Source organism: Globicephala melas, chromosome 4 (genome assembly GCF_963455315.2).
Source record: "Globicephala melas chromosome 4, mGloMel1.2, whole genome shotgun sequence".
In the NCBI taxonomy this organism is placed as follows: Eukaryota; Metazoa; Chordata; class Mammalia; order Artiodactyla; family Delphinidae; genus Globicephala; species Globicephala melas.
Genome location: NC_083317.1, coordinates 116,372,165 through 116,399,905, shown reverse-complemented (window position 1 = coordinate 116,399,905; position 27,741 = coordinate 116,372,165). Strand labels below are relative to the sequence as shown.

At 36.1% G+C, this 27,741-nt stretch overlaps 1 protein-coding gene and 1 non-coding gene across 3 annotated transcripts in view; both read left to right on the top strand.

Annotated features, from left to right (window-relative positions):
• The window catches only part of RNF13 (ring finger protein 13), a 131,791-nt gene that overhangs the window by 30,002 nt on the left and 74,048 nt on the right, over window positions 1-27,741 (top strand). For both annotated transcript variants that reach the window (XM_030873249.2, XM_060298499.1), the window contains 2 exons: window positions 974-1,103; window positions 14,851-14,931. In XM_030873249.2, the coding sequence (XP_030729109.1) occupies window positions 990-1,103; window positions 14,851-14,931 (195 nt within the window). In that variant the 5' untranslated portion in view covers window positions 974-989. The remainder of the gene's footprint in view (window positions 1-973; window positions 1,104-14,850; window positions 14,932-27,741) is intronic.
• LOC115862148 (U6 spliceosomal RNA) lies at window positions 1,911-2,017 on the top strand. Its single transcript, XR_004043016.1, has one exon. It is a non-coding gene; the product is annotated as a U6 spliceosomal RNA (small nuclear RNA).

Here is a 27,741-nt window from a genome sequence, read left to right as displayed (position 1 = left end):
TTTACTTTCTGTCTCTGGGATAGATCTATATGTTTAACGTATTTTCACCTTTATTTCATCTCTGTTATTAATGGCTTTGTAAGATGGTAGTTCAAAAATTATTCAAGGTATCTCTCTTTCAGTGTGTGTCAAAGAGTCATTGTGAGTCTCTCTGGTAGTCTCTAAGTCCAGAGCTTTACCAACAGCAATCATCATCAAAATTGCTATTACATGAATTTGTGGTATTTAATGAAATAATTTATTATAAAGGCTCTTGTCTTTGTAAACTTCATTCTCACCACTTAAGAAGTATGTTATACAATTGGTTGAGGCTTACCAATGAGAATTTTGTTACTTACTTGGTTGACATTGAGTTCTTTCATGGTACCTTTTTGCTGTAAGATAGATAGGGATTCATGTAGAGAATTGGGTGAGGTTGGGAGAGGTAGCTGCACTATTGCCATTGGGATGTAGAGAGGCAGAAAGGTATGTATATATTGCTAGGAGGAAAAGGGCAAAAAGTATTACTTTATAATAAATGGCCATTTAAAAAAAGTACGCTACTGTGGGTACAATATTCAAGAATAAACAAAAAGTAAATTTACAAATTATAAAATTCTTTCTAAAAAATTTTAAATCAAAGGTGCTTGTGCATTTTTAATAATTATTTTGATTGAAATCTTGCTTGTCCCATAGTTGAGTTGGTAGACAAGCTGTACTATAAACTGAGAACTGTGGGAGTATCTTTATTTTGTGGCTAAAATATAGAACTTAGTCACCATGAGTTATGTAGGTATTGACTAACACTGGGTGTTTACCTAAATGTCCAAATCTGTGTAAACAATTGTGCTTTTGAAATACAAGTTTCATTTTAATCTTAATCCATGTTTGTAATTAAGAGATATTTTTGGACATCAGGAACTAATATATCAAATAACTTATTTTCAAGGACAATGCACCAGAACTTATTGTTACTCATCTACTTGTCTTCCAGGTGATTTTACAGCGAGATGCTGCTCTCCATCGGGATGCTCATGCTGTCGGCCACACAAGTCTATACCATCTTGACTGTCCAGCTCTTTGCATTCCTAAACCTACTGCCTGTAGAAGCGGACATTTTAGCAGTAAGTAAATTTAAACAGTAAAATTTATTCATGCCTAAAAACATCTCTTAAAAGTTTTTAAAAAGACCTAAATAATGGAGAGTTATACAATAACAAAATAATGGAATCTTACAAAGTGTTTACAAACATACAGGTGCACGTGCATAGCTATTACTTGAAAGTGGGGGACCTTGCTCATTATTTTATTGCTTGATGTTTAATAAGGTCTCATGTACAATAAGTACGTGATAAATGTTGTTGCTCTTGAGAGTGTGTGCTGTCTTGAGTGCTGATGAGCACATATATTTAAATGCTGTGTGTTTTATGTAGAATCTTACTGTTTTTCTTGGTAATTGGTGTATCTGTAATGACTTTGATAGTGATATGTTAAAAAATTGTACAAGATGTCCATAGAAAATTTCAACCTGAAGTTAACATTAATGAGTCAGAAGAGAAGCATAATGGTCTTATCTCTTTTCTTTTCCATTCTTAAGAGTTTTATTAATACTTTTCCTTGGTTTAGATTACATCATGGACAACGAAGGCATTAACAAATCTCTTGATCCTGTCAGTTTATTTTGCACGATGTACAATCTCAGAAAATTTTATATGAATAACATTTAATCTGTACAAAATTATCTTTTCATTTGATAATTCTCATGAATTCCTTATATAGTGATGAGCTAGTTCAGGAGTATAAAGCATATCAAAATAACCTAAAATATTTCTGGCATGTCTCTTTTTGTAAGATAAATGTATAAATCATTGTGATTTTCCAGGGGCTCTTTGAGAAATCCAAAAGAAAATTTTAACTTTGAAAGACATCTAATGCTCATTTTGGTAGCACATAAACTAAAATTGGAATGATATAGAGAAGATTAGCATGGCGCCTGCACAGGTATAACATGGAAATTTGTAAAGTGTTCCATATTTTTTCAGCAAATGGTGCCAGGAAAATTGAATATTCACATGCAAAAGAATGAAGTTGAGCTCGTACCTTACACCATATACAAAAGATTAACTTAAAGTGAATCAAGACCTAAACATAAGAGCTGAGCTAATACTAAAAAAACACTTAGGAGAAAACATATGGGAAAAACTTAATGAGTTTGGATTTGGCAATGATTTCTTGGCTATAACACCAAAAACACAGGTATAAAAAGAAAAAAAATAGATAAATTGGACTACATCAAAATTTAAAACATTTGTGCATTCAAAGAACATATCAAGAGAGTGAAGAGGAAACCCATGGAATGGGAGAAAATATTTGCAAATCATATACCTAATTAGGAGGTAACATCTAGAATATATAAAGAACTCCTACTGTTTAACAACAAAAAAAATAAACAACTAGATTTAAACATGGACAAAAAAATTGAATAGTCAGTTCTCCAAAGAAGATGTACAAATGGCCAGTAAGCACAAGAAAAAATGTTCAAATCACTAATTATTAGAGAAATGCAAATCAAAACCACAATGAGATATCATATCATAACCATTAGGATGGCTGTTATCATAACCATTAGGATGGCTGTTATCAAAACCCAGAAAATAAGTATTGACAAACATGTGGAGAAACTGGAACCCTTGGTATTGTTGGTGTGAATATAAAATGGTGCAGCCACTATGGACATTGGTGTAATGGTTCCTCACAGACCTGTAGATTTGCTCTTCTTATTGGACAGGCTTCCATTTGGACGAATTCTGCTGAGGGTCACCAAAAACCTGATGAGTTTTTCCTTCCATCTTGACTTTTTAATCTTGAGAGCTTGGCTTGCATCTAGACTGTTCACTCTGGTTTTCTGCCATCAATCGACTCTGAACCTGGAGTTTTCTTTATACCGTCGACCCTTGAACAGCACAGGTTTGAACTGCGTGGTTCCACTTACATGCAAATTTTTTCCAGTGAATATACTGGAATTTTTTTTTTTTTTAGATTTGTGACAGTTTGAAAAAACTTTCAGACCAATTGTGTAGCCTTTCAGCCAAGTTCACAAATTATCTCTTTCATTTCACCATTTCCTCAGACATTTCCTCCATATGGTCAGTTCTGGAACCTGGGAAGTCCGAGATCCAGGTGCCAGCAGATTCAGTTCTTGGTGAAGGCCCTCTTCCTGGCTTACAGATGGCCACCTTGCTGCTGTGTCCTCACGTGGTGACAGAAGCAGGAAGCTCTAATATATATTTCTCTTCTTATAAGGACACAAATACCATCATGGTGACTCCACCCTCATAACCTCACCTAAACCTAATTACCTCCCAAAGACCTCACTTCCTAGGACTATCACGTTTCCTTAGGGCTTCAATATATGAATTTTGGGGGGACACAAGCATTCAGTCCTTAACAGTAGGTACTTAAGCCAAGTCCTCTGAACTTGGGGAAAGGATGGGAGAGTTGGGGCTTGGGTATTCCTCTGTAAGTCTCCCATGATGTATGTCTGAAGCAAGGTCCTGGAGCAACACCGCATCTTGTGAGGCAGATACAGGCAGCATAATGGCCTTACGTTTGATGGTGAATAGCAGAGTTTTTAGAGAAGAAGGTTGCTCCTCAAAACCTTTGTAGTCCTTTCTGGGCTGCTGTCTTACTGTCCTCTACACTAGAAAGTGTATATATTTCCTATTTCTCATTTATGTGAAGCTAGAAAAGAAGAATTAACTGTATCTGTACGTGTGATGTGTGTGTGTGTACGCCTATACTCTAGGTGCTATGCAAAGGATTTACTGGTTTTTCTTTCTGGGTGCAAGCGATTTGCTTAATGACATTAAGTGAGAAATAGAAGGGCCAGAATTGTTGCTGACCAAAGCTTAATGTGGTCCTCAGCCATGCTTTTTCATACTGTAGCTCTTGTGGAAGGGCCTAGAATCATTGTAGAACTTAAGAGAGCCAGGCTGTTTTCTATACCGTAGCTTTTTGAGGGCATAGCAAATCTAATCCCTATGAGATTTCTCACCCTGTGTTACCCTCTTTAGTAGGAAACTGGTTGATTAGATTTTTCTAGAATAGTCTGGATCTTTTTGAGATGGAGTGGAAGTAGAACCTTTAAAGGACTGAGTCCATTGCTATTCAGATCTCTTCTTCAAATTGGTCCCCGAAGTCCTTGGAATAGTCTTAGGATGACTTTTGAAATGAGGTAGAGGATTTATAGACTGAACAGGAAATGGAGTTCTCCTTGTTTCTCTTTTCTCCTTTGTTTTCTTTCATTCTCTCTCTCTCTTTTTTTCCTCTGTTGATTCTAACATCTGCCACTCCTTGTCTTCTTTCTTTTTCACCTGAAGTGAACTGTTATTCTGTGGTTCAGCTACGTGATGGGTTAAATGATTTTCAGTGGACTGCTCTGGGAACTTGACTAGCTATGTGATATGGATCAAATTACTTAGTCACTATAAATACCTCCATTTTTTAATTTGTAAACTGGAGTGTTGTAGTGATGATTAAATAAGGTAAACTGCTTAGAACAGTATCTGACACATAGTAAATGTTTTATCTTTGTTATCTTCTTTATAATTAACATTCTCATCATCTTTCACTCACTCGAGCAGTGTATGTGACTGCCTAAGTTGTATTTTTTAACGTAGATACAAAACAAAAAGATATAGAAGAATAATCAGTCCCTGCCAGCAGTGTTCCCTGTGCCTCAGGCAGGTAGGTGTGGAATGTATGTTGTCATCTAGTGAAAGGAACTATCCCTGAGAGCTGCTTAAATCTGGTCTTTATGTTGACACTAAAGATAGAGGCTGACAGGAATGCAGAGATAGCTGGTGGGAAGTGGGCTGTGGAGTCATGTAACTAGGAAAAAGGCGAACTAAAAATTAAGGCAGAGGAACTAGATGTGGTAACACAGTCATTCAAAGGAAGTGCGTCAAGAGGTAGAAAATATTAGCTCTTTCTTTTAGCTGAATAAGAACACCCCTGAAATCTGGGTTTGTAATAATAAAATTGAAGTATGTTGGATATCAGGTTGATTCTAGTTCTATTTTGGACAGGTATTAAGATGTTGCTTTTGAAAAGATAAAGTCAGTTTCAGTCATGCTATTGGTATGCCAAATGATTTTATTTTTGGCAGTTGAATTCTCCCACTTGACTGTTAATTCCCTGACAACAGTATTTGTCCAACTGGTTGGTGAGTTTTAAGAGGATATGGAGATGCTACTATATAGTGTGTTGCTGACTAGTCAGTAAGCCCCTTAGATTATGGGATGGGTACCTGGAAGGCAGGACTGTGTCTTACTAAACTTTGTTTCTGGTACCTAGTAAGAGTTACACAGTAGGAATTCAATAAATATTTGAGTTGATTAATAGCTTTTCCTTGGAGATTTAGTTCTTTCATATTTTCTTTTCTTTCTTTTCTTTTCTTTTTAAAAAAATTTTTTTTGGCTGTGCCTCACAGCATGCAGTATCTTAGTTCCTTGACCAGGGATCGAACCTGTGCACCCTGCAGTGGAAGTGCAGAGTCTTAACCACTGGACCACCAGGGAAGTCCTTCATATTTTCTTTTAATAGCATTTATTCCTTGGAACTTTAGATTATTGGGATTTTTAAATTAGCAATTCATTCTCTTTCCATCTCTTATTGCTTCTCTTTTCTTTAACCCTTAAAGGAAATATGAAGTTATTAATTATGTAGGTTCATATTTAGAAACATGGAGCTTTAGAATTGGCAGGAGCATGTTTGATTCTGTTGTAGGGATTTGTTAGAGATTTCGTTGCTTGGTAGGTGTTTGTGGGGGTCAGTGGGCAGAGTTAGGAGAGAAGCACCCAGTGGTTGGTGGTGTGAATGGATTGGATTATATAGCAAAGTAGTTAAGAGCTCCAGCAATGGGAGTTACAGACTGGGTTGAATTCCAGTTCTACCACTCTGTAGCTCCATGACCTTGGGCAAATTACCTAACATCTCTTAAATTTCAATTTACTTATGAAAATGAGATTGGAGGAGAGAGAGTGTAGGGCAATGGGTTAAGAGCCAGGGATCTGAGGCCACACTGCCTGGATTAGAATCCTGGTTCTTATTTACTAGAGCAAGTTATTTTCAAGCGGAGTATTTTTATTCTGTAGTCAATCTGTAAAATGAGGATGATGATAATAGTGGCTGACTTTATAGGATTGTCATAAGGTTTAAATAAGTGAATACCTGTCAGGTGTTTAGCATGATGTCATAAATGCTCCATAATTGTTAGCTATTTGTTACTTTCTGAATTGAATTAAATCTTCTGTTAAGGCTGCTGTCAAAGAGGAGAACTGGTTAGGAAAAGACCTCTTCAAAATAAGTAAAGTCGCAACGTGGTAATCTTTGAGAGTGGGATTCCAGAGAGGAATAATTTTTTTTCTGTTTCAAAAATTTTAACAGTGAGTGTGGTTTAATTTCATGAGCAGCAGCATTCCTCCTGCCCCCCACCATACTAAAAAAGAAAGCACTTTTGTATTAAAGATGTTTCTGTTTGTCTTGTTCATGATAGAAACTTTTTTTTTTTTTAATTTAAACAATGTGATTGTAAAAAGCAGTGTGAGCAAAGTTAACAACTGCATTCCTGAGGAAAGGCAAAGCAGTTTCAAAATGAGCCTCACTCGATAACAAAACTTGTTCCAAGTCAGTGTTACAAGTACTGTAGTTCAAGCTAGATATTTTATTTATGAAATTCTAACCAAAAAAGTGAACTCAGTAATAAGAAGTAATAAAAGTAATAGGAAGTGATAAAAGAGTACTTTAGTACAGTTGTAGATTTTCCATTTCCTAATTTGTTTATTTTTCAACTTAAACATAATTTATTGTGATCTTGTCTCTGGAATAATTTCCTAAAATGGGAAGAAAGAGTATAATTATCATGATAATCAAACAAATGCATTAGTACTAATTCTCGAGATATAACCCAAACCAGCAATCTACATAAGAATCTAGTTAACATTCTCTGACCTAATTTCAAATCAATAGTAAGTGTGAAAAGTCATTCAATCCATTGAAACCAAAATGAAAAAGATAACTTTACCCCACACAATTAGAAATGTTTCTAGTAGACTCACTTAGAATCATTGCTCTATGTCCTGTGATCTATAGGCTGTCCTTCCCACCAAACGACCTCCCTTGATCCATCCGCAGGTGCAGTAAAAAGTCAGTCAAATTCAGCAACTCAGGGAAACATTGACATGGAAAAGGAGTTAGTTCCATCACCAAAAAGAGACCTAAAGCTCATAAGTTTATAAAACCCACCCATAAATTCTTTCTCTATCAATAAAGCAAGGAAAGTGGGAAGAACTCTTTTTAGTTTTCTTAGTTTTTATTTCCAAAACTTAAAATTAAAAAAAAAATATTATGTACACCTTTTTTTTAAACATCTTTATTGGAGTATAATTGCTTTACAATGTTGTGTTCGTTTCTGCTGTATAACAAAGTGAATCAGCTATATGTATACATATATCCCCATATCCCCTCCCTCTTGCGGCTCCCTCCCACGCTCCCTATCAAAAAAGGTAGGTCAAAAAAGGATCTTGCTGTGATTTATGTCATAGAGTGTTCTGCATATGTTTTCCTCTAAGAGTTTTATAGTGTCTGGCCTTACATTGGGTCTTTAATCCATTTTGAGTTTATTTTTGTGTATGGTGTTAGGGAGTGTTCCAATTTCATTCTTTTACATGTAGCTGTCCAGTTTTCCCAGCACCACTTATTGAAGAGACTGTCTTTTCTCCATTGTATATTCTTGCCTCCGTTCTCAAAGATAAGGTGACCATGTGTGTGTGGGTTTATCTTTGGGCTTTCTATCCTGTTCCATTGTTTTATATATCTGTTTTTGTGCCAGTACCATACTATCTTGATTACTGTAGCTTTGTAGTATAGTCTGAATTCAGGGAGCCTGATTCCTCCAGCTCCATTTTTCTTTCTCAAGATTGCTTTGGCTATTCGGGGTCTTTTGTGTTTCCATACAAATTGTGAAATTTTTTGTTCTAGTTCTGAGAAAAATGCCATTGGTAGTTTGATAGGGATTGCATTGAATCTGTAGATTGCTTTGGGTAGTATAGTCATTTTCACAATGTTGATTCTTTCAATCCAAGAACATGGTATATCTCTCCATATGTTTGTATCATCTTTAATTTCTTTCATCAGCATCATATAGTTTTCTGCATACAGGTCTTTTGTCTCCTTAGGTAGGTTTATTCCTAGATATCTTATTCTTTTTGTTGCAGTGGTAAATGAGAGTGTTTCCTTAATTTCTCTTTCAGATTTTGCATCATTAGTGTATAGGAATGCAAGAGATTTCTGTGCATTCATTTTGTATCCTGCTACTTTACCAAATTCATTGAGTAACTCTAGTAGTTTTCTGGTAGCATCTTTAGGATTCTCTGTGTATAGTATCATGTCATTTGCAAACAGTGACAGTTTTACTCCTCTTTTCCGATCTGGATTCCTTTGATTTCTTTTTCTTCGCTGATTGCTGTTGCTAAAACTTCCAGAACTATGTTGAATAATAGTAGTGAGAGTGGGCAACCTTGTCTTGCTCCTGATCTTAGTAGAAATGGTTTTAGTTTTTCATCACTGAGAAGGATGTTGGCTGTGGGTTTGTCATTTATGGCCTTTGTTATGTTGAGGTACGTTCCCTCTATGCCTACTTTCTATAGGGTTTTTATTATAAATGGGTGTTGAATTTTGTCAAAAGCTTTTTCTGCATCTATTGAAATGATCATATGGTTTTTATCCTTCAAGTTGTTAATATCGTGTATCACATTGATTGATTTGCGTATATTGAAGAATCCTTGCATTCCTGGGATAAACCCCACTTGATAATGGTGTATGATCCTCTTAATGTGCTGTTGGATTCTGTTTGCTAGTATTTTGTTGAGGATTTTTGCATCTGTGTTCATCAGTGATACTGGCCTGTAGTTTTCTTTTTTTGTGATGTCTTTTTTTAAAAAATTAATTTATTTATATTTTATTTTTAGCTGCAGTGGGTCTTTGTTACTGTTCTTGGGCTGCCTCTAGTTGCGGCGAGCAGCGTTACTCTTTGTGTGGTGCACAGGCTTCTCACTGCGGTGGCTTCTCTTGTTGCGAAGCATGGGCTGTGGGTGCACGGGCTTCAGTAGTTGTGGTGCACGGGCTTAGTTCCCCTGTGGCATGTGGCATCCTCGGACCAAGGCTTGAACCCGTGTCCCCTGCATTGGCAGGCAGATTCTTAACCACTGTGCCACCAGGGAAGTCCCTTTTTGTGACATCTTTGTCTGGTTTTGGTATCTGGGTGATGGTGGCCTCATAAAATGAGTTTGCGAGTGTTCCTCCCTCTGCTATATTTTGGAAGAGCTTGAGAAGGATAGGTGTTAGCTCTTCTTTAAATGTTTGATAGAATTTTCTTGTGAAGCCATCTGGTCCTGGGCTTTTGTTTGTTGGAAGATTTTTAATGACAGTTTCTATTTCAGTGCTTGTGATTGGTCTGTTTATATTTTCTATTTCTTCCTGGTTCAGTCTCAGAAGGTTTTGTTTATCTAAGAATTTGTCCATTTCTTCCAGGTTGTCCATTTGATTGGCATATAGTTGCTTGTAGTAATCGCTCATGATCCTTTGTATTTCTGCAGTGTCGGTTGTTACTTCTTTTTCATTTCTAAGTCTATTGATTTGAGTCTTTCCCCTTTTTTTCCTGATGAGTCTGGCTAATGGTTTACCAATTTTGTTTATCTTCTCAAAGAACCAGCTTTTGGTTTTATTGATCTTTGGTATCATTTCCTTCATTTCTTTTTCATTTATTTCTGATCTGATCTTTATGATTTCTTTCCTCTGCTAACTTTGGGGTTTTTTTGTGCTTCTTTCTCTAATTGCTTTAGGTGTAAGGTTAGGTTGGTTTTTTGAGATTTTTCTTGTTTCTTGAGGTAGGATTGTATTGCTATAGACGTCCCTCTTAGAACTGCTTTTGCTGCATCCCATAGGTTTTGGGTCATCCTGTTTTCATTGTCATTTGTTTCTAGGTTTTTTTTTAATTTCCTCTTTGCTTTCTTTATTTTATTTTTTTTTTGTGGTACGCGGGCCTCTCACTGTTGCGGCCTCTCCCGTTGCGGAGCACAGGCTCCAGACGCGCAGGCTCAGTGGCCATGGCTCATGGACCCAGCCGCTCCACGGCATGTGGGATCTTCCCGGACCGGGGCACGAACCCGTGTCCCCTACATTGGCAGGCGGACTCTCAACCACTGTGCCACCAGGGAAGCTCTCCTCTTTGCTTTCTTCAGTGATCTCTTGGTTATTTAGTAGTATATTGTTTAGCTTCCATGTGTTTGTATTTTTTACAATTTTTTTCTCTGTAATTGATATCTAGTCTTATAGCATTGTGGTTGGAAGAGATACTTAATACGATTTCAGTTTTCTTAAATTTATCAAGGCTTGATATGTGACCCAATATATGATCTATCCTGGAGAATGTTCCATGAGCACTTGAGAAGAAAGTGTATTCTGTTGTTTTCGGATGGTATGTTCTTTAAATATCAATTAAGTCCATCTTGTTTAATGTGTCATTTAAAGCCTGTGTTTGCTTATTGATTTACATTTTTGATGATCTGTCCATTGGTGAAAGTGGGGTGTTAAAGTCCCCTACTATTATTGTGTTACTGTTGTTTTCCCCTTTTATGGCTGTTAGCATTTGCCTTATGTATTGAGGTGCTCCTATGTTGGGTGCATAAATATTTCCAATTGTTATATCTTCTTCTTGGATTGATCCCTTGATCATTATGTAGTGTCCTTCTTTGTCTCTTGTAATAGTCTTTATTTTAAAGTCTATTTTGTCTGATATGAGAATTGCTACTCCAGCTTTCTTTTGATTTCTATTTGCATGGAATATCTTTTTTCATCCCCTCACTTTCAGTCTCTGTGTATCCCTAGGTCTGAAGTGGGTCTCTTGTAGACAGCATATATACGGGTCTTGTTTTTGTATCCATCCAGCCAATTTGTGTCTTTTGGTTGGAGCATTTAATCCATTTATATTTAAGGTCATTATTGATATGTATGTCCCTATTACCATTTTCTTAATTGTTTTGGGCTTGTTATTGTAGATCTTTTCCTTCTCTTGGTTTCCTGCCTAGAGAAGTTCCTTTAGCATTTGTTGTAAAGCTGGTTTTGTGCTGCTCAATTCTCTTAGCTTTTGCTTCTCTGTAAAGGTTTTAATTTCTCTGTCAAATCTGGATGAGATCCTTGCTGGGTAGAGTAATCTTGGTTGTAGGTTTTTCCTTTTCATCACTTTAAATATGTCCTGCCAGTCCCTTCTGGCTTGCAGAGTTTCTGCTGAAAGATCAGCTGTTAACCATATGGGGATTCCCTTGTGTGTTATTTGCTGCTTTTCCCTTGCTGCTTTTAATATTTTTTCTTTGTATTTAATTTTTGATATTTTGATCAATATGTGTCTTGGTGTGTTTCTTCTTGGATTTATCCTGTATGGGCCTCTCTGCACTCCTGAACTTGATTATTTCCTTTCCCATATTGGGGAAGTTTTCAACTATAATCTCTTTAAATATTTTCTCAATCCCTTTCTTCTTCTCTTCTTCTTCTGGGACCCCTATAATTTGAATGTTGGTGTGTTTAATGTTGTCCCAGAGGTCTCTGAGATTGTCCTTAATTCTTTTCATTCTTTTTTCTTTATTCTGCTCTGCGGTAATTATTATTATTATTATATTTTTGTCCTGATTCCAGTGACTTTTTTTTTTAAGATGTTGGGGGTAGGAGTTCATTAATCAATTTATTTTTGCTGTGTTGGGTCTTCGTTTCTGTGCGAGGGCTTTCACTAGTTGTGGCAAGTGCAGGCCACTCTTCATCATGGTTCGCAGGCCTCTCACTATCTCGGCCTCTCTTGTTGCGGAGCACAGGCTCCAGACGCGCAGGCTCAGTAGTTGTGGCTCACGGGCCTAGTTGCTCCACGGCATGTGGGATCCTCCCAGACCATGGCTTGAACCCGTGTCCCCTGCATTGGCAGGCAGATTCTCAACCACTGCGCCACCAGGGAAGCCCTGCGGTAATTATTTCCACTATTTTATCTTCCAAGTCACTTATCCATTCTTCTGCTTCAGTTATTCTGCTATTGATTCCTTCTAGAGAATTTTAAATTTCATTTATTGTGGTGTTCATCGTTTGTTTGCTCTTTAGTTCTTCTAGGTCCTTGTTAAACATTTCTTGTATTTTCTCCATTCTTTTTCCAAGATTTTGGATCATCTTTACTATCATTACTCTGAATTCTTTTTCAGGTAGACTGCTTACTTCCTCTTCATTTGTTTGGTCTGGTGTGTTTTTACCTTGCTCCTTCATGTGCTGTGTATTTTTCCGTCTTCTCATTTTGCTTAACTTACTATGTTTGGGGTCTCCTTTTCCTTTTCACAGGCTGCAGGTTCCCAGTTCTCATTGTTTTTGGTGTCTGCCCCCATTGGGTAAGGCTGGTTCAGTGGGTTGTGTAGGCTTCCTGGTGGAGGGGACTGGTGCCTGTGTTCTGGTGGATGAGGCTGGATCTTGTCTTTCTGGTGGGTAGGACCGCATCTGGTGGTGTGTTTTGGGGTGTCTGTGAACTTATTATGATTTTAGGCAGCCTCTCTGCTAATGGGTGGGGTTGTGTTCCTGTTCTGCTAGTTGTTCAGCATGGGGTGTCCAGCACTGGAGCTTGCTGGCTGTTGAGTAGAGCTGGGTCTTAGCTTTGAGACAGAGATCTCTGGGAGAGCTCTCACCGATTGATGTTACATGGGGCGGGGAGGTCTCTGGTGGTCCAAAGTCCTGAACTTGGCTCTCCCACATCAGAGGCTGAGGCCTGACACCCGGCCAGAGCACCAATACCCTGTCAGCCACACAGCTTTCCACAACCAAACTGACTGCTTGCGTGCAATCTGGGTTTGTCACCTCGAGAAGTTTCCTCAAAGACCATATGAATTATTTATGAACTTCCAAACTCCGGAACTCCACACTCCAGAGGCCCCCATTCGGATGTGCTGCCTCTCCCCTTCCACCCGCAGGTCCTATCCATTTCCAAATTTTAAAAGTACATTTTTAAAAAAGTACTGCCTGTACACATCTGTATTTTTTTTTTTTTGGTTTGTCTATGTTGATCTAGATCTATTTACTTATTTTACAGTGTTGTCTTTGGCCTTGGAGGAGTTAAATGACTTTGTCAAGTTCAAAGCTGATCATAATTTAATTGAATCAATTAAGAAAGATGTTTTAATTAAGAGATTAAATGATACATTGTGGTAATGAATATGAAAGCACTTTTTGACTCTAATGCATTTTGTAAACCATAGAGCACTCTGCAAATATGAATTATTTTTAAAGTAGGAAATTACTCTGAAGCATTGCTGGCCTCCAGGTATACTGCCAGGCTGATTATCCCAGAGGTAAAAGAATGGCTAGTTTCAACAATCAAATTCAGATGCTTGAATCATACGATTTATTGAATTAATTACAAACATACAGTGAGAAGCATAGGTAAAAGATGGGTATGTTAATACACTCAGGTTAGGATGCAAGTGGGAGGCAAGAGCCACACTACCTGAATCCTGTATTTTCTGTTTTTAGTTTGTCTAGTCTCTATGCTGCATCAGTTTTCCCTGGTGACAGTGTGGTAACCAGGACCTGAGTTGAGGATGAGCAAGGGGACTTGACAGATGGAAGGTGTCTGGATCCAGTGTTTGCTTGCTCTGTTGGAGAGGCTTGAGGTACTTACATCTGAACACAGCTGTAGTTGGCTGTTAACCTACAGGGCTGTTTATCCGGGTGTCTCAGGCAGGTGGCACATGAGGCTAGAATAAGGATCAGCAGTGGGTGTTTGATTTAAGGACCACATAGCTATCTATCTGGATGTGTGACCTAATCCATGCTTTGTGAATATTTAAGGTTTGCTTCATCCTTCTATCTTTTGCTGTCTGTACATAACATTCTTGCTTTTTTCCATCCTTTTAATCTATATTCAAAACAAATGAGTTCTAGTTTTTCTGTCTTTGGCCTATCGTTTACTGACAAGTATCTTAACTTCTGATATATAAATTTCACCTGTGTTTCAAAAGTTACTTGTTTACTATGTTTGCTTAGTTCATCTATCTTCCTTGTTTCTCTTGTTTTCTTTAAAGCACATTGAATATAGCATCTTAAACAATACAGCAAGCTCACTTCACAATTATTATATTATCTTCTAAAAGCACAGCAGAGGTAGAGGACTGATAAATATTGTAGCATAGGAATCTGTATCTATAAGGAAGGGGAAAGTTGTTAAAGAGTTTGGATACCTTCAGCTCTATGTATGTATTTCATTGAGTTTAGTCCTTTCATTGTTCAGCCCTGGATAAAAGTGTTCAGATTACTTAAAAAATGGCAGTATCTTAAAATATGATTTGATACTCCTTTCTCTGGGGGAAAGGCATCTTTCAAAGCTGTTGTCAGAAATCCTGTAAATCTCTTCTATTAAATCAGACCCTTATAGAGAAAATAAAATGGAACTCTTGCTGGAAAATAATCTGTCTAGAAAATTTCTTGTTAGGGAATTGTCTATGGGGAAAAACTCAGATAAACAGTAGGTGGTTTAATGTTATAGAATTATTGCTTCTGTTTAATAATACTTACATGAAATCAGAATCCAATTTAAGCAGTTGTTTATGTAGTAAATTGTATACATTCCTTTCTATTTTAGTGGATGTGCATTTACAAAGTTGATTTTATTATGATAAGCTGTGATAGTATCAAAATCGTGGAAATTACAACTTAAATAGTTTGACAGACTTTTTGTTTTTAATGTTATGTGTACATTGGTTGTAACTTGATTGTTTTTAATTTTATATTTAGTATAATTTTGAAAACGTGTCTCAGACATTTGATGACCTTCCAGCAAGATTTGGTTATAGACTTCCAGCTGAAGGTTTAAAGGTAAGAAAATAGTAATATATAATTAAAGGTACAGGATATTTAATAAAGTGATCTTTATTTCTCTTTATTTATTTAAAGAATGAAAATATTTCTATTACTTATCATAAAACTTATACATGTTCATTCGTAAAGACTATTCAAAAGGTATGAAGAAGAAAGTGAAAATCACCTATGATTGTATTATTCTGAACTAGCTGCTGTTAACATTTGGTATATGATATTTCAGACCTGTTTGCTAGAATATGTGCCATGTGTGTGTTTGTAGATACACATGTGCATATATAGGTACAGATATATGTGCTTATATATTTATGTGCATATATATTTATGTACATATATAATGAATCTATATTTAATACTAATAGAAATATGCCACTTCGTTACCTGCCTTTTTTACTTTATTGTAAATCTAGAACATCTTTTCATGCTAATAGACAAGGATCTGCATTTTTATTTGCTGTGGCTGCATGGTTTTGCCATATCATGAAATACTGTATATTTTTGAACATTGGTTTGTTTAACTTTTTTTACAGTGGATATTTAGCTTGTCCAGTTTTTGCTAATACAGTTTGCCCATTTTTAAATTAAGATATCCATTCTTATTGATTTGTAAGAATACTTTATATATTAAAAGTGCCAATCTATTGTTTGCCATATATGCCTCAGATCGTTTTTCTCAGTTTGTCCTTCATCTTTTAATTTTAAAGTGTCAGAAGTTTTGTTTATGTAGTTAAATATTGTTATCTTTCCCTTCTACCTCTGGAGTCATGCTTAGAAGTTCCTTCCCTATTCTAAGATAATATAAGATTTTTATGTTATGTAAGTTAGAATACACGAAATTGTGTATATATGTACCACAGAAAGTTTTCAGTTTGTTCTTTCTTTCTTTATTTTTTAACTGACAAAGCAAAAGACTTTATTGGGAAGGGGCGCCCGGGTAGAGAGCAGCAGGATAAGGGAACCCAGGAGAACTGCTCAACCACTTGGCTCGAGGTCTCAGGTTTTATGGTAATGGGGTTAGTTTCAGAGTTGTCTCTGGCCAGTCATCTTGCTTGGCCCATATTTGGTCTGACTCAGGGTCCTTCCTGGTGACACATGTATCTCTCAGCCAAGATGAATTCCTGTTCTAACTTTCTTAAAATTCCTTATTTAAGTACCATAAAACTGTTATTCTCATTTAGGATAGCAGGCGTCTCCAAGAGGGACATATCAGTTGTTAATTTTTTAAAGATTTTAAATTATTAAAAAAATTCCCAATGTTGTATAACTATTTGTCATTGTAAATTTTTTAAAAACATTTATTTATTTATTTTTGGCTGTGTCGGGTCTTAGTTGCTGCAACACGCGGGATCTTTCGTTGCAGTGCACGGGCTTCTCTCTAATTGTGGCACGTGGGCTCAGTTGCCCTGCGTCATGTGGGATCTTAGTTCCCTGATCAGGGATCGAACCCACATCCCCTTCATTGGAAGGCGGATTCTCTACCACTGGACCACCAGGGAAGTCCCCTGTAAAAATATTTAAACAGAAAAGAAGTATACAGAGGAAAAAGGAAAAAACCTTCCTGTACCCCTTCCTCATCTATACATATTAATACCACTTCCTCTTCAGAGTTCAGCATCAGGGTGTTAAATGTGCTCTTAGATCCTTTTCTAAATATGTAGTGCTTTTTAGTTCATAAATTTATGAACTTGTGAAGTTCATAAATGGTTATCATTTGTGAATAAGAAAGGTTTCTTAATTTTTATAAGGAAACCCATTCTAGCTAATTTATCTAGAAAGGGATTTATGAAGGGATAAAGATGTTCAGAGTATCATAGCCTGGAGAAGCATTTTCCAAACTGTTTCAGGAATAAAACCCAGAAGCACCTTGTAGAACTGGCTTGATGAAAGATTGATGGCAGCCAGTGACTCCCAGAGAAAAACACATCACCTTGTCTCTGATCAGGAAGCCTCTGTGGTCTTAAAACAACCTGCCTCTATTGCTACCCAAGTTAATCAAAGAGATACCCTTTGCCAAACTGTTTTCCTCAGATCTAACACCTGGATTTTTCTAATTGACAGACTCTAAACCACATAGTTACTAGCCATATTCTTTCTTTCTTTCTTTCTTTCTTCCTTTCTTCCTTTCTTCCTTTCTCCCTTCGTTCGTTCGTTCCTTCCTTCCTTCCTTCCCTCCTTCCTTCCTTTCTTTCCTTCACCCATTTTTAAAAAATATCTTTATTGGAGTATAATTTCTTTACAATGTTGTGTTAGTTTCTGCTCTACAACAGAGTGAATCAGCTATATGTATACATATATCCCCATAGCCCCTCCTTCTTCAGCCTCCCTACCACCCTCCCTATCCCACCCCTCTAGGAGGTCACAAAGCACAGAGCTGATCTCCCTGTGCAATGCAGCCACTTCCCACTAGCCATCCATTTTACATTTGGTAGTGTATATATGTCAGTGCTACTCTCTCACTTTGTCCCAGCTTCCCCTTACCCTGCTGTGTCCTCAAGTCCATTCTCTACGTCTGCATCTTTTTTTTTTTTTTTTGTGGTACGCAGGTCTCTCACTGTTGTGGCCTCTCCCATTGCGGAGCACAGGCTCCGGACGCACAGGCCCAGTGGCCACGGCTCACGGGCCCAGCCGCTCTGCGGCATGTGGGATTCTCCAGGACCAGGGCACGAACCCGCGTCCCCTGCATCAGCAGGTGGACTCTCAACCACTGCGCCACCAGGGAAGCCCTATGTCTGCATCTTTATTTCTGCCCTGCCACTAGGTTCATCAGTACTGTTTTTGTTTTTTGATTCCATATATGTGCGTTAGCATCCGGTATTTGTTTTCTCTTTCTGACTTACTTCACTCTGTATGATGGACTCTAGGTCCATCCACCTTATTACAAGTAACTCAATTTCATTCCTTTTTATGGCTGAGTAATACTCCATTGTATATATGTGCCTCATCTTCTTTATCCATTCATCTGTCGATGGACACTTAGGTTGTCCTGGCTACTGTAAATAGTGCTGCAGTGAACATTGTGGTACATGTGTGTTTTTGAATTATGGTTTTCTCAGGGTATATGGCCAGTAGTGGGATTGCTGGGTCTTATGGTAGTTCCACTTTTACTTTTCTAAGGAACCTCCATACTGTTCTCCATAGTTAGCCATATACTTTAGTGAAATACCTGGCTATGAGGGAGGGTGGGCAATACATAGTAGTAGTTGTTGTTATTTTTGTTGTTTTAGTCTGCTTTGGGAAGGTGGGGTTCCTAGCATGGGGAAAGATGTGGGTATTGTGAATGGAAGGTATCCACTACGGCATTACTTTGCATCTGACACCCTGCACTCCTCACATTAGCATTGTGTCTTAGGGAGTTTTCCACAGCCGTGGAAAGAATGTTCCTTGGGCTTCCCTGGTGGCGCAGTGGTTGAGAGTCCGCCTGCCGATGCAGGGGACACGGGTTTGTGCCCCGGTCTGGGAAGATCCCACATGCCGCGGAGCGGCTGGGCCTGTGAGCCATGGCTGCTGAGCCTGCGCGTCCGGAGCCTGTGCTCCGCAACGGGAGAGGCCACAACGGTGAGAGGCCTGCGTACCGCCAAAAAAAAAAAAAAAAAGAATGTTCCTGTTGAGCACTGTATGATATTCTGTAATATGCATGACCATAGTTTATTAGTCATTTTCTATTAACAGATATTTTGGTTTCTTATCCAAAGTCCAGTTATTTCTCTAGGATAGAGATTTGGAAGTGTAATTGATGATTCCATGGGTATGTATATCTAAAATTTTCTTAGATACACTAAATTACTTTTCTAGAAAGCTGTACTAATGGGTATGAGAATACCCATTTCCCTACACCCTTGCCAACACTGGATATTATCAGTCTTTTTAACTTTTGCCAATCTGTTGGGCAAAAAGGATTATCTTCTTTTAATTTGCATTTCTCTGATTACCAGTGATTTTTGAACTGGCATCCTTTCTTCCATTCAGCATAAGGAGTCAGACAATCCCTTTTCACTGAAGAACCTTTCTGCTTAGTAAGCTTGTTTTAAAGAGTTCCATAAACTCCTGATAACTGTATTCTTATTGTTGCTCCTCTGTGTTATTGTAAATTTAGTTTACATTTAAAAGGAATTTTGACAACTGTATTTATTCACTGCCTGAGAAAAAATAGTGTTAAATATCTGCCTGCTTTTGTACTGTGACAATATAGGGCGAGCCCAGGAGGTAAAATACAGTGATAGTAAAGAGAGTATTCTAACAAATTGTTGGATCATTATGGGTAGCTTTTATATTTATGTGACTGGCTTGCCATTGCCCAGAATCAGAATTCACAAATACTAGCCTACTTCTTATCATTAAAAGGAGGACTTGATGATAAAGTGGAGATGGCTTACTGTAGTGTAATGTCTATAAAACTAATTAAATGACTGTGTTAAAAATATAACCAAGTTAATTTAAAAATATTGTATGGTTATTAAGAGACATAGCTGAGAAATATTTTAACTTTTAAACTTTGGCCAGAGTGTTTAGTTGGGATGGTTTTTGTAGGCTTATGTTCTGTATTCTGTAGGTTTTAGAGTATCACTGGATTCCACCATTTATAAGAGATCAGATATATATAACACATATCAGTTGAAATTCTGTGTTTACATGCCATTTACATATGCCCCAGTATTAAGCTAATAGTAAGCAAAGAAAATTTTAGCTATTTGAGATTTAATGTAAAAATGTGAATCTTGCAAGGATTAAAATACGGCATGTTAGTGTTGTAGAAGTTTTAAAAGAAAGATTTGATATTTTTACCTGAGGGAAGCTCTTTGTTTTCAGTTATACATTTTAATTGGCTGTTTTGGCAGGTACCTTTTCCAGAAAACCTTTTTTTTTTTTCCTTTAAAAATGGCTCAGGTCAAAAGGGAAGATGTATGGCATCAGTATGTTCCTTTAAATCTAAATACCTTATAAGAGACCTGGCAATGAAATATGATATGGTCGTATAGTGTGGCCATTGTCCAGAGTTAGATACTCACAAGGAGTTCATTACTGAGAGTCCACTTCAGAAGGACTGAAGAGACACTTCAGAAGGTCTTTAACCTCTAGGTTTGGTGATGTAACCCCATTCCCTCTCCTCCCTCACTAAAGGAAAAACCTACATGTAAGTGTTACTCTTTTGCCACATCCTTGCCAAGACTTGGTATTGTCAAAATTGTTTGCCAACTTGATGGATATGAAGTGGTATCTTACTGCTTTTACTTGGGATTTCCTGAATTATTAGTGAGATCAAGCATCTTTTTATAGTATTATTGGTCAATCAGGTTTCTTTTAGTTTGAATTGTCTTTTTTTTTAACTCATTTTTATATTGGTTTGTTAATTTTTAAAGTACTGATTTGTAGGAAACCAGACACTAATCCTTTATTTATATTGCCTTATAAATATTTTCTTCTTTGGGCCTTTTAACTTTTTTTTTAATAACAGCTCATATTTTTTTAAATTGGTTAATGTATTTTTTAAAATTTTATTTATTTATTCATTTTTGGCTGCATTGGGTCTTTGTTGCTGTGCACAGGCTTTAGTTGTGGCGAGCAGGGCTACTCTTCATTATGGTGCGCGGGCTTTTCATTGCGGTGGCTTCTCTTGTTGCAGAACACGGGCTCTAGGCGCTTGGGCTTCAGTAGTTGCGGCACGTGGGCTTCAGTAGTTGTGGCTCACGGGCTCTAGAGCACAGGCTCAGTAGTTGTGGCGCACAGGCTTCGTTACTCCGCGGCTTGTGGGATCTTCCCGGACCAGGGATCGAACCCGTCTCCCCTGCATTAACTAGGTGGATTCTTAACCACTATGCCACCAGGGAAGCGCTGTGCCTTTTAACTTTAAATTGCCTTTTAAAATTATGTCGAAATTTAAATTTTAATGTAGACATCTTTTTGATGTTTTGCATTTTCTGTATCTTAAGTAATCCTTTCCTACCCTGAGGTCTTGAAATATTTTCCTCTGTTTAGTCCAAAATTTGTAAATTTTTCCCATGCCCCCGACTCCTTGCTTAGGAGGTCTTTAATGTACCCAGAATTATTTTATTGTATAGTGTAAAATAGGCCTCTATTTTTACCTTTTTGAAATGAATAACCAACTACTAAAGCATCATTATTGCATAGTCAAGATTTTACCATGTAGATTTGTAATGCTAGCAAGGTTTCTTGCTAGACTCTGTGTGTATTATCAATATCATGGAGTAATTCAGTTATACATTGAAGGCCAGTCTCAGGAAGATCAAGCTTTTCTAGGTTTCTTGTTTCTGTACTTTTAAGTGCCTTGATAGGTAGAAGGAATAATAATGATTATTAAAAATTCAAACCAAGGTTTATCTCTGATAAGTAAGACTAGTATCAGATTTCCTGGGTATTCCTATCAATGGTAAATCTTGTTTTCAGCAAAATACCCTTTGGGCTAGATTTACCATGATCATTGTGTACAGTGTTTTTGTAATCTGGTACTCAGCCTAAGTTCTTTATGTGGATGAGAAGGCATAGAGGATAAAGGTCACGACATGCAGATTTGTCCTTGACTATCATTCCTAATATATAGAACAAAGGTACAAATAAAAGGTTCCTTATATGATAAATGATTTATTTTTCCTCATCATTATTCTTAAATTAATACCCTATATCATCACCAGTTAATTTTTCACAAACTGTATTATTCTTTGAAAGTTAATTTACTAGTTAGTTTTAGGATTATTTTATAAGAAATGATTTTGTTTAATGCAAAGGCTTGAGGTTAGAAGAGAGATTTTTTTTTTTGCTATGAAGGAAAATGCAAATATTGCAAGGAAAAGTGGTTGTTTCGGTGCCTTATTTGTGAGACTCCCTTTGCAATCTTTGTAGGGAAGATGTTCAGTACCAGCTACTGTATTTTCCCTCCCAGAACACGTGACAGTTTTGTGATAGAAAGAAGTCTTGGTTAAGGGTGAATGTGCTTGGCTTCCTCACTCCTAGGAACTATTAACTATTGCAGTGTCACCTTCTATTTGTAGACTAAAACAGAGGTCAGAGTCTCCTTTTCAAAGGAAAAATAAGGAAATAGCACCATCAAAATCAGGAGTAAACCACCTGGCTATACATAAAATGAGAATTCTAAAATACAAAGACATTTTCAAATGTACCAACTTAGATCATATTCAAAGAATGCTTCTTCAGTGACTTTTGAACTTATAAAATAAACCTTTTCCTGTTAATTTCAAAAGTGATGATTGCTCATTCATTTATTATGAATCAGAGATGTAGAAAATAATGAATTATTATTTCATTATGACAGTTTATCACTTAGAAGTGGGGAGGCAGGGAGAGAGCATAAAGTGGAGGGCCTGAAAAGAATGGATGGGAAAATCTACACGTATCCCACCCATCTTATCTGGAATTCCCAAAATCCAACCTTGCTTCTTTTCCTTTGTCCCACAGTTTGGTCCCTAGTCTCTTCCACCATCCTTGGACCTACCCGCTTTTTTCTGTTTACTCTCCTATCACCTTGGAAGTCAGCAGAGGCTTAGGTATCTGATACCATAAATCAACACAGCTCCCCTGCATACATCCCTGTTTCATTACTGGGCATTTTTGTTGTTTGTTCACTTAGTAGTTTTCATTAGATTTTCTTGCTGGCTTTCTCAGTCTGATACAGTAAAAAGGTCATTTTTAAATTCTTTTGCCCATGAAAAAATATTTTTCTGATTATAAAAGTAATATATGGTCACTATAAAAATTAAGATGATATAGGACATGTATAAAGAAGAATATGAAAATCATACATAATTCCACAACCAAGAGATTATAGTCCAACTATGTGAGTTTTCATAGGTACATTTATGACTTTATTTTATGCATTTATATATGTTATTTTGCAACTTTTTAAAATTTGGCAATATCATGGCATATCCAATATCATGGATATCTTTTCGTGTAAAAATATATGTATTCATATCATCAGTAGAAATTCTGCAATTTATTGTAACACTTGAATTTTACCATACTGTAACCAATTCCCTGTGTCATTGGACATTTGGATTGCTTTTAATTTTTAAAAATTATGAAATATTGCAAACATAGAATAGAGTAAGGGAATAATAGAACATCCAATATATCTACTATTGATACTTAAATGTTAATATTTTACCAGTTTTTAAAGAGGAAATAAAATGTTACCAATTACATTGGAACATTATTTTTATCCTTCCAATTCCATTCCCTTACCTTCCCCCTCATAGATAATCATTACCCTGATATTTATGTATATATTTTAATGTTATAAAACGTGTTACCTTATATAAGCATCTATAAACACTATTGTGCTTGCTTTTAAACTTTGTTTGGTCAGGCTTTTTTTTTTTTTTTTGCGGTACGCGGGCCTCCCGTTGCGGAGCGCAGGCTCCGGACGCGCAGGCTCAGCGGCCATGGCTCACGGGCCCAGCCGCTTTGCGGCATGTGGCATCTTCCCGGACTGGGGCACGAACCCATGTCCCCTGCATCTGCAGGCAGACTCTCAACCACTGCGCCACCAGGGAAGCCCTGGTCTGGCTTTTAAACTTGCTTTTTTCATCTAACACTATATTTGAAATTTATGTTGTTACATAGTCTTAATTCATTTTAAAGAATAGTACTCCATTTTATGAATATGCCACAATTTATTTTTTTATTCTTTTGTTGGTAGATATGTAAGATGTCAGTTTTTTGCTATATAGTGTTGCAGTGAACGTCCTTAAAAATGTGACCTTGTGTACAGTATAACTAAATGTCATTTCACACTCATCAGTTTAGTGAAAAAAAAAAGCCTTTCAGTGGCTAGCAAGGAAATGGGAAACCAAGTATTCTTGTATATGGCTGGTATATGAGTTTCTGACCAATTTGGAGATTTTGATAGTATATTCCTTCTTCTCTAAGTGAGAGTTTGCTGTGATGAAATAATTTATTTTTCCCACATTTAATATATTTCTTATTTCATTTAATAAATAAGTCAGTGATCATCACCTTTGATATTAACAGAAAAACTAATACCAGTACTAACACTTACTATTTTGTATTGTTCTCCCTACTTTTATCTGTTTACCTGCACTACCCCTTCGTGCTATTTGCCATTCTCTTTGAATACCGAATATTGAAATAATTTCTGTAGTTAGGATCTGACCATTTCCATCAGTAATTTTAAGTCCTGACCCCCTTAATCAGATTGATAACCAGATTATATTCAACTTTAGTTAACTATCAATAGATTGTGCTCAACTATGGCTGAGTTATGATTATAACAAATTGCAAACAGCAGATGATATAGTGAGTAATGAATGCTCGAAGGTCTTTGTTTCTTTTTTTAGAAAACAATGTGTTTTTGGCTTCATTACAAAAGAATTCCTTTTACTCAGGTTTCACTTTTGTTTGCAAAACAGAAGGAGAATTTCTTTACTGTCTCTTAAGTTTTCACAGATTTACTTTCTGTATTTGTTTCCGAACTTTTTTGTTATCAAAGATTTTGTTAAGAATTCTGTAACTGATTAACACATTTAAAGCTTTTATGTTCTTAGAGGATCTGCCAAGCACTACAGAATACAAAATACTAATAAATATTCCTTACTGGCATGTATTGATTATATGGCAGTTTAGAAGGCCATCTTAAAGGACATGTAATTACAGTGTAAGCTCAATCCACTTAAAATTCCTCTTGTTTTTAAAGATACTATCTTGTTGGATGTAGCAAGTCCTACAAGTATACCAGTGTTTTGATCTTCTAAGTTTCAGTCTGTTGGTTCAGACTGAAGCGAGAATTCTTGATTTTTTTTTTTTTCTTAAGAATGATAATGGTGTGCGTGGGTATGCTGGTGGAGCCGTATGTAACTAAAAGGTATTGTCCACCAGAGGGCGTATTTTGTTTTCTAAAATGTCAAGATAATATCCACTGAGTGAAGCAATATCTGTATATGCTGAATGAGAAGCATGTACCAGATGGACTTTTCTTCATAGAGCTTGAATATTGTAAAATCAAAATCCTGACAACTACTTCTATGTTAAGTAAAACTCAAGGCTATAGTCTAAATTTTTATCAATTATGTTGTAATTTTTAAGATTTAAATTTGATAATAGAAAAACCAAAGGATTGTCAACCAGATCTCTTATGATTTCTCTTTATTTAAATCTTTCAACATCAATTTGAGTGAAAAAGGCATTGTTGATCTTATTTCCTAGCTTTATGCTAGACACCATGATTTATTGCCCCTCCTCTCCTTTTTTTCTTTTTAACAATAAGATCACTAGCAAATTATTTAAGTCTGCAGATTAGTTTGAAGTAGTAAACTTTGGGAGAAGATATTTTTTAATTTACATTAAATGTGAAATTCTATTTGCAATCAAGTTAATGTTATTTTGATGATATAAGGAAAGATATAGTAGATGTTTAGCAAGATAAATTATATTTAGATAGGATGGCCAATACTCTAAAACCAAGAGGTGATCGATTAAGCGTTTGGAATATATTTCTACTTACCCAGTGTGATCTAGGAAACAAAAAAGAAAAAAGAGGAACGCATCTCCATCAGATAAAAATGTCTTGTTATCTGCAAAAACAGTAGCTATCACTGGTTACAGTGGACCGGAGCCTGTGCAAAGGGGCTGTCCACTTCAAGAGCATTCATGTTCATGAGACATGTGTTTCTAGATGACCTTGTATTAGGTGATATATATATTCAACAGATATTACTTTTTTGGGTAAGAATTTAACAAACAACATTAATAGTAAAAAAAGGAGTATTTAAGATACAATCATAAGTCATACTAAAAACCGTCTGATTCAGTGACCAGCCTCACGTCCTCATGTTTTCTAAGTAACAATTTTATTGAGATATAGTTCACATACCGTACAATTCATCCATTTAGTTTGTTTCAGTGGCTTTTGATGGTGTCCTTTGAAGTACAAAAGTTTTAAATTTTGATTAAATTCAGTTTGTTGTTTCTCTTACTGTTTATGATTTTGGTAGTATCATGTCTAAAAAACCAGTGCCTAATCCAAAGTCATGAAGATTTATGCATGTTTTCATCCAGGACTTTTATTGTCTTAGTTCTCAGATTTATATCTTTAATTCATTTTGATTTAATTTTTATATATAATATATAATTCTTTTATATATAGTACTTCTTTTATATATAGCATATAATTATATATAGTATATAATTACATATGTAATTCTTTTGCATGTGTATATCCAGTTGCCTTGCCACCACTTGTTGAAAAAACTATTTTTTTCCATTGAATTATCATGACACCCTGGTAAAAAACAAGCCAGTTGATCATAAATATGAAGGTTTATTTCTGGAGTCTGTATTCTGCTCCATTCATCTATATGTCTGTCTATATGCCAGCACCATACTGTTTTGATTACATGGCTTTATACTAGTAAGTTTGAAACTGGAAAGTGGGGGTCCTCCAATTTGTTCTCCTTTTCAACATTATTTTGGCCTTTCTGGGTACCCTGGATTTCCATTTGAACTTTAGGATCACCTTGACAATTTCTGCAAAAAAAAAAAAAATCCAGCTGGGATTGTGATACAGATTGCATCGAAATTGTAGATTCATGGAGTATTGTCATCCTAACAATATTGTCTTCTGATCTATGAACATGAACCCTTTCCATTTATTTAGATCTTCTTTAATATCTTTTAACAAGGTTTGTAACTTTTAGTATACAGGTCTTGCATTTCTTTTATTAAATTTATTACTAAGTATTTTATTATTTTTAATACTATTATAAATGATATTGTGTTCCTAGTTTGATTTTCAGATGGCTCATTGTAAGTATATAGAAATACAATGGATTTTTTATATTGATCTTGTATTCTGCAACCTTGCTGAACTTGATTTTTAGTTCTAATTATTCTTAAGTGGATTTCTTAGGATTTTCTATGTGTAAGATCATACCATCTGCAAATAAAGATAATTTTACTTCTTCCTTTCCAATTTGGATGCCTTTTCTTTTTTCCCCCTCACTGCCCTGAAAAGAACTGCCAGTACATTTTTGTTTTTTATTTTTTAAATTTATTTTGTATTTTTACTTTTTTTTAATTGCAGTATAGTTGATTTACAGTGTTGTGTTAGTTTCTGGTGTACAGCAAAGTGATTCAGTTACACATAGATACATACATATGTATGTGTGTATTCTTTTCTAGATTCTTTTCCATTATAGGTTATTACAAGATATTGAATATAGTTCCCTGTGTTATACAGTAGGACCTTGTTGTTTATCTATTTTGTAGAAAGTAGTGTGTATCTGTTAATTCCAAGCTCCTAATTTATCCCTCCTCCTCTTTCCCCTTTGGTACCCTTGTTTGTTTTCTATGTCTATGAGTCTGTTTCTGTTTTTATTTTGTAAGTAAGTTTCATTTGTACCCTTTTTTTAGATTCCACATATAAGTGATATCGTATGATATTTGTCTTTCTCTGTCTCACTTAACTTCCTCAGTATGACAATCTCTAGGTCCATGCATTTGCTGCAAGTAGCATTATTTTGTTCTTTTTTATGGCTGAGTAATATTCCATTATATATTATATATGTACCACATCTTCTTTATCCATTCCTCTGTTGATGGACATTTAGGTTGCTTCCATGTCTTGGCTATTGTAAATAGTGCTGCAATGAACATTGGGGTGCATGCATCTTTTCGAATTATGGTTTTCTCCGGGTATATGCTCAGGAGTGGGACTACTGGGTCATGTGGTAGTTGTATTTTTAGTTTTTTAAGGGACCTCCATACTGTTTTTCAGTTTACATACTGACTGTACCAGTTTACATTCCCACCAACAGTGTA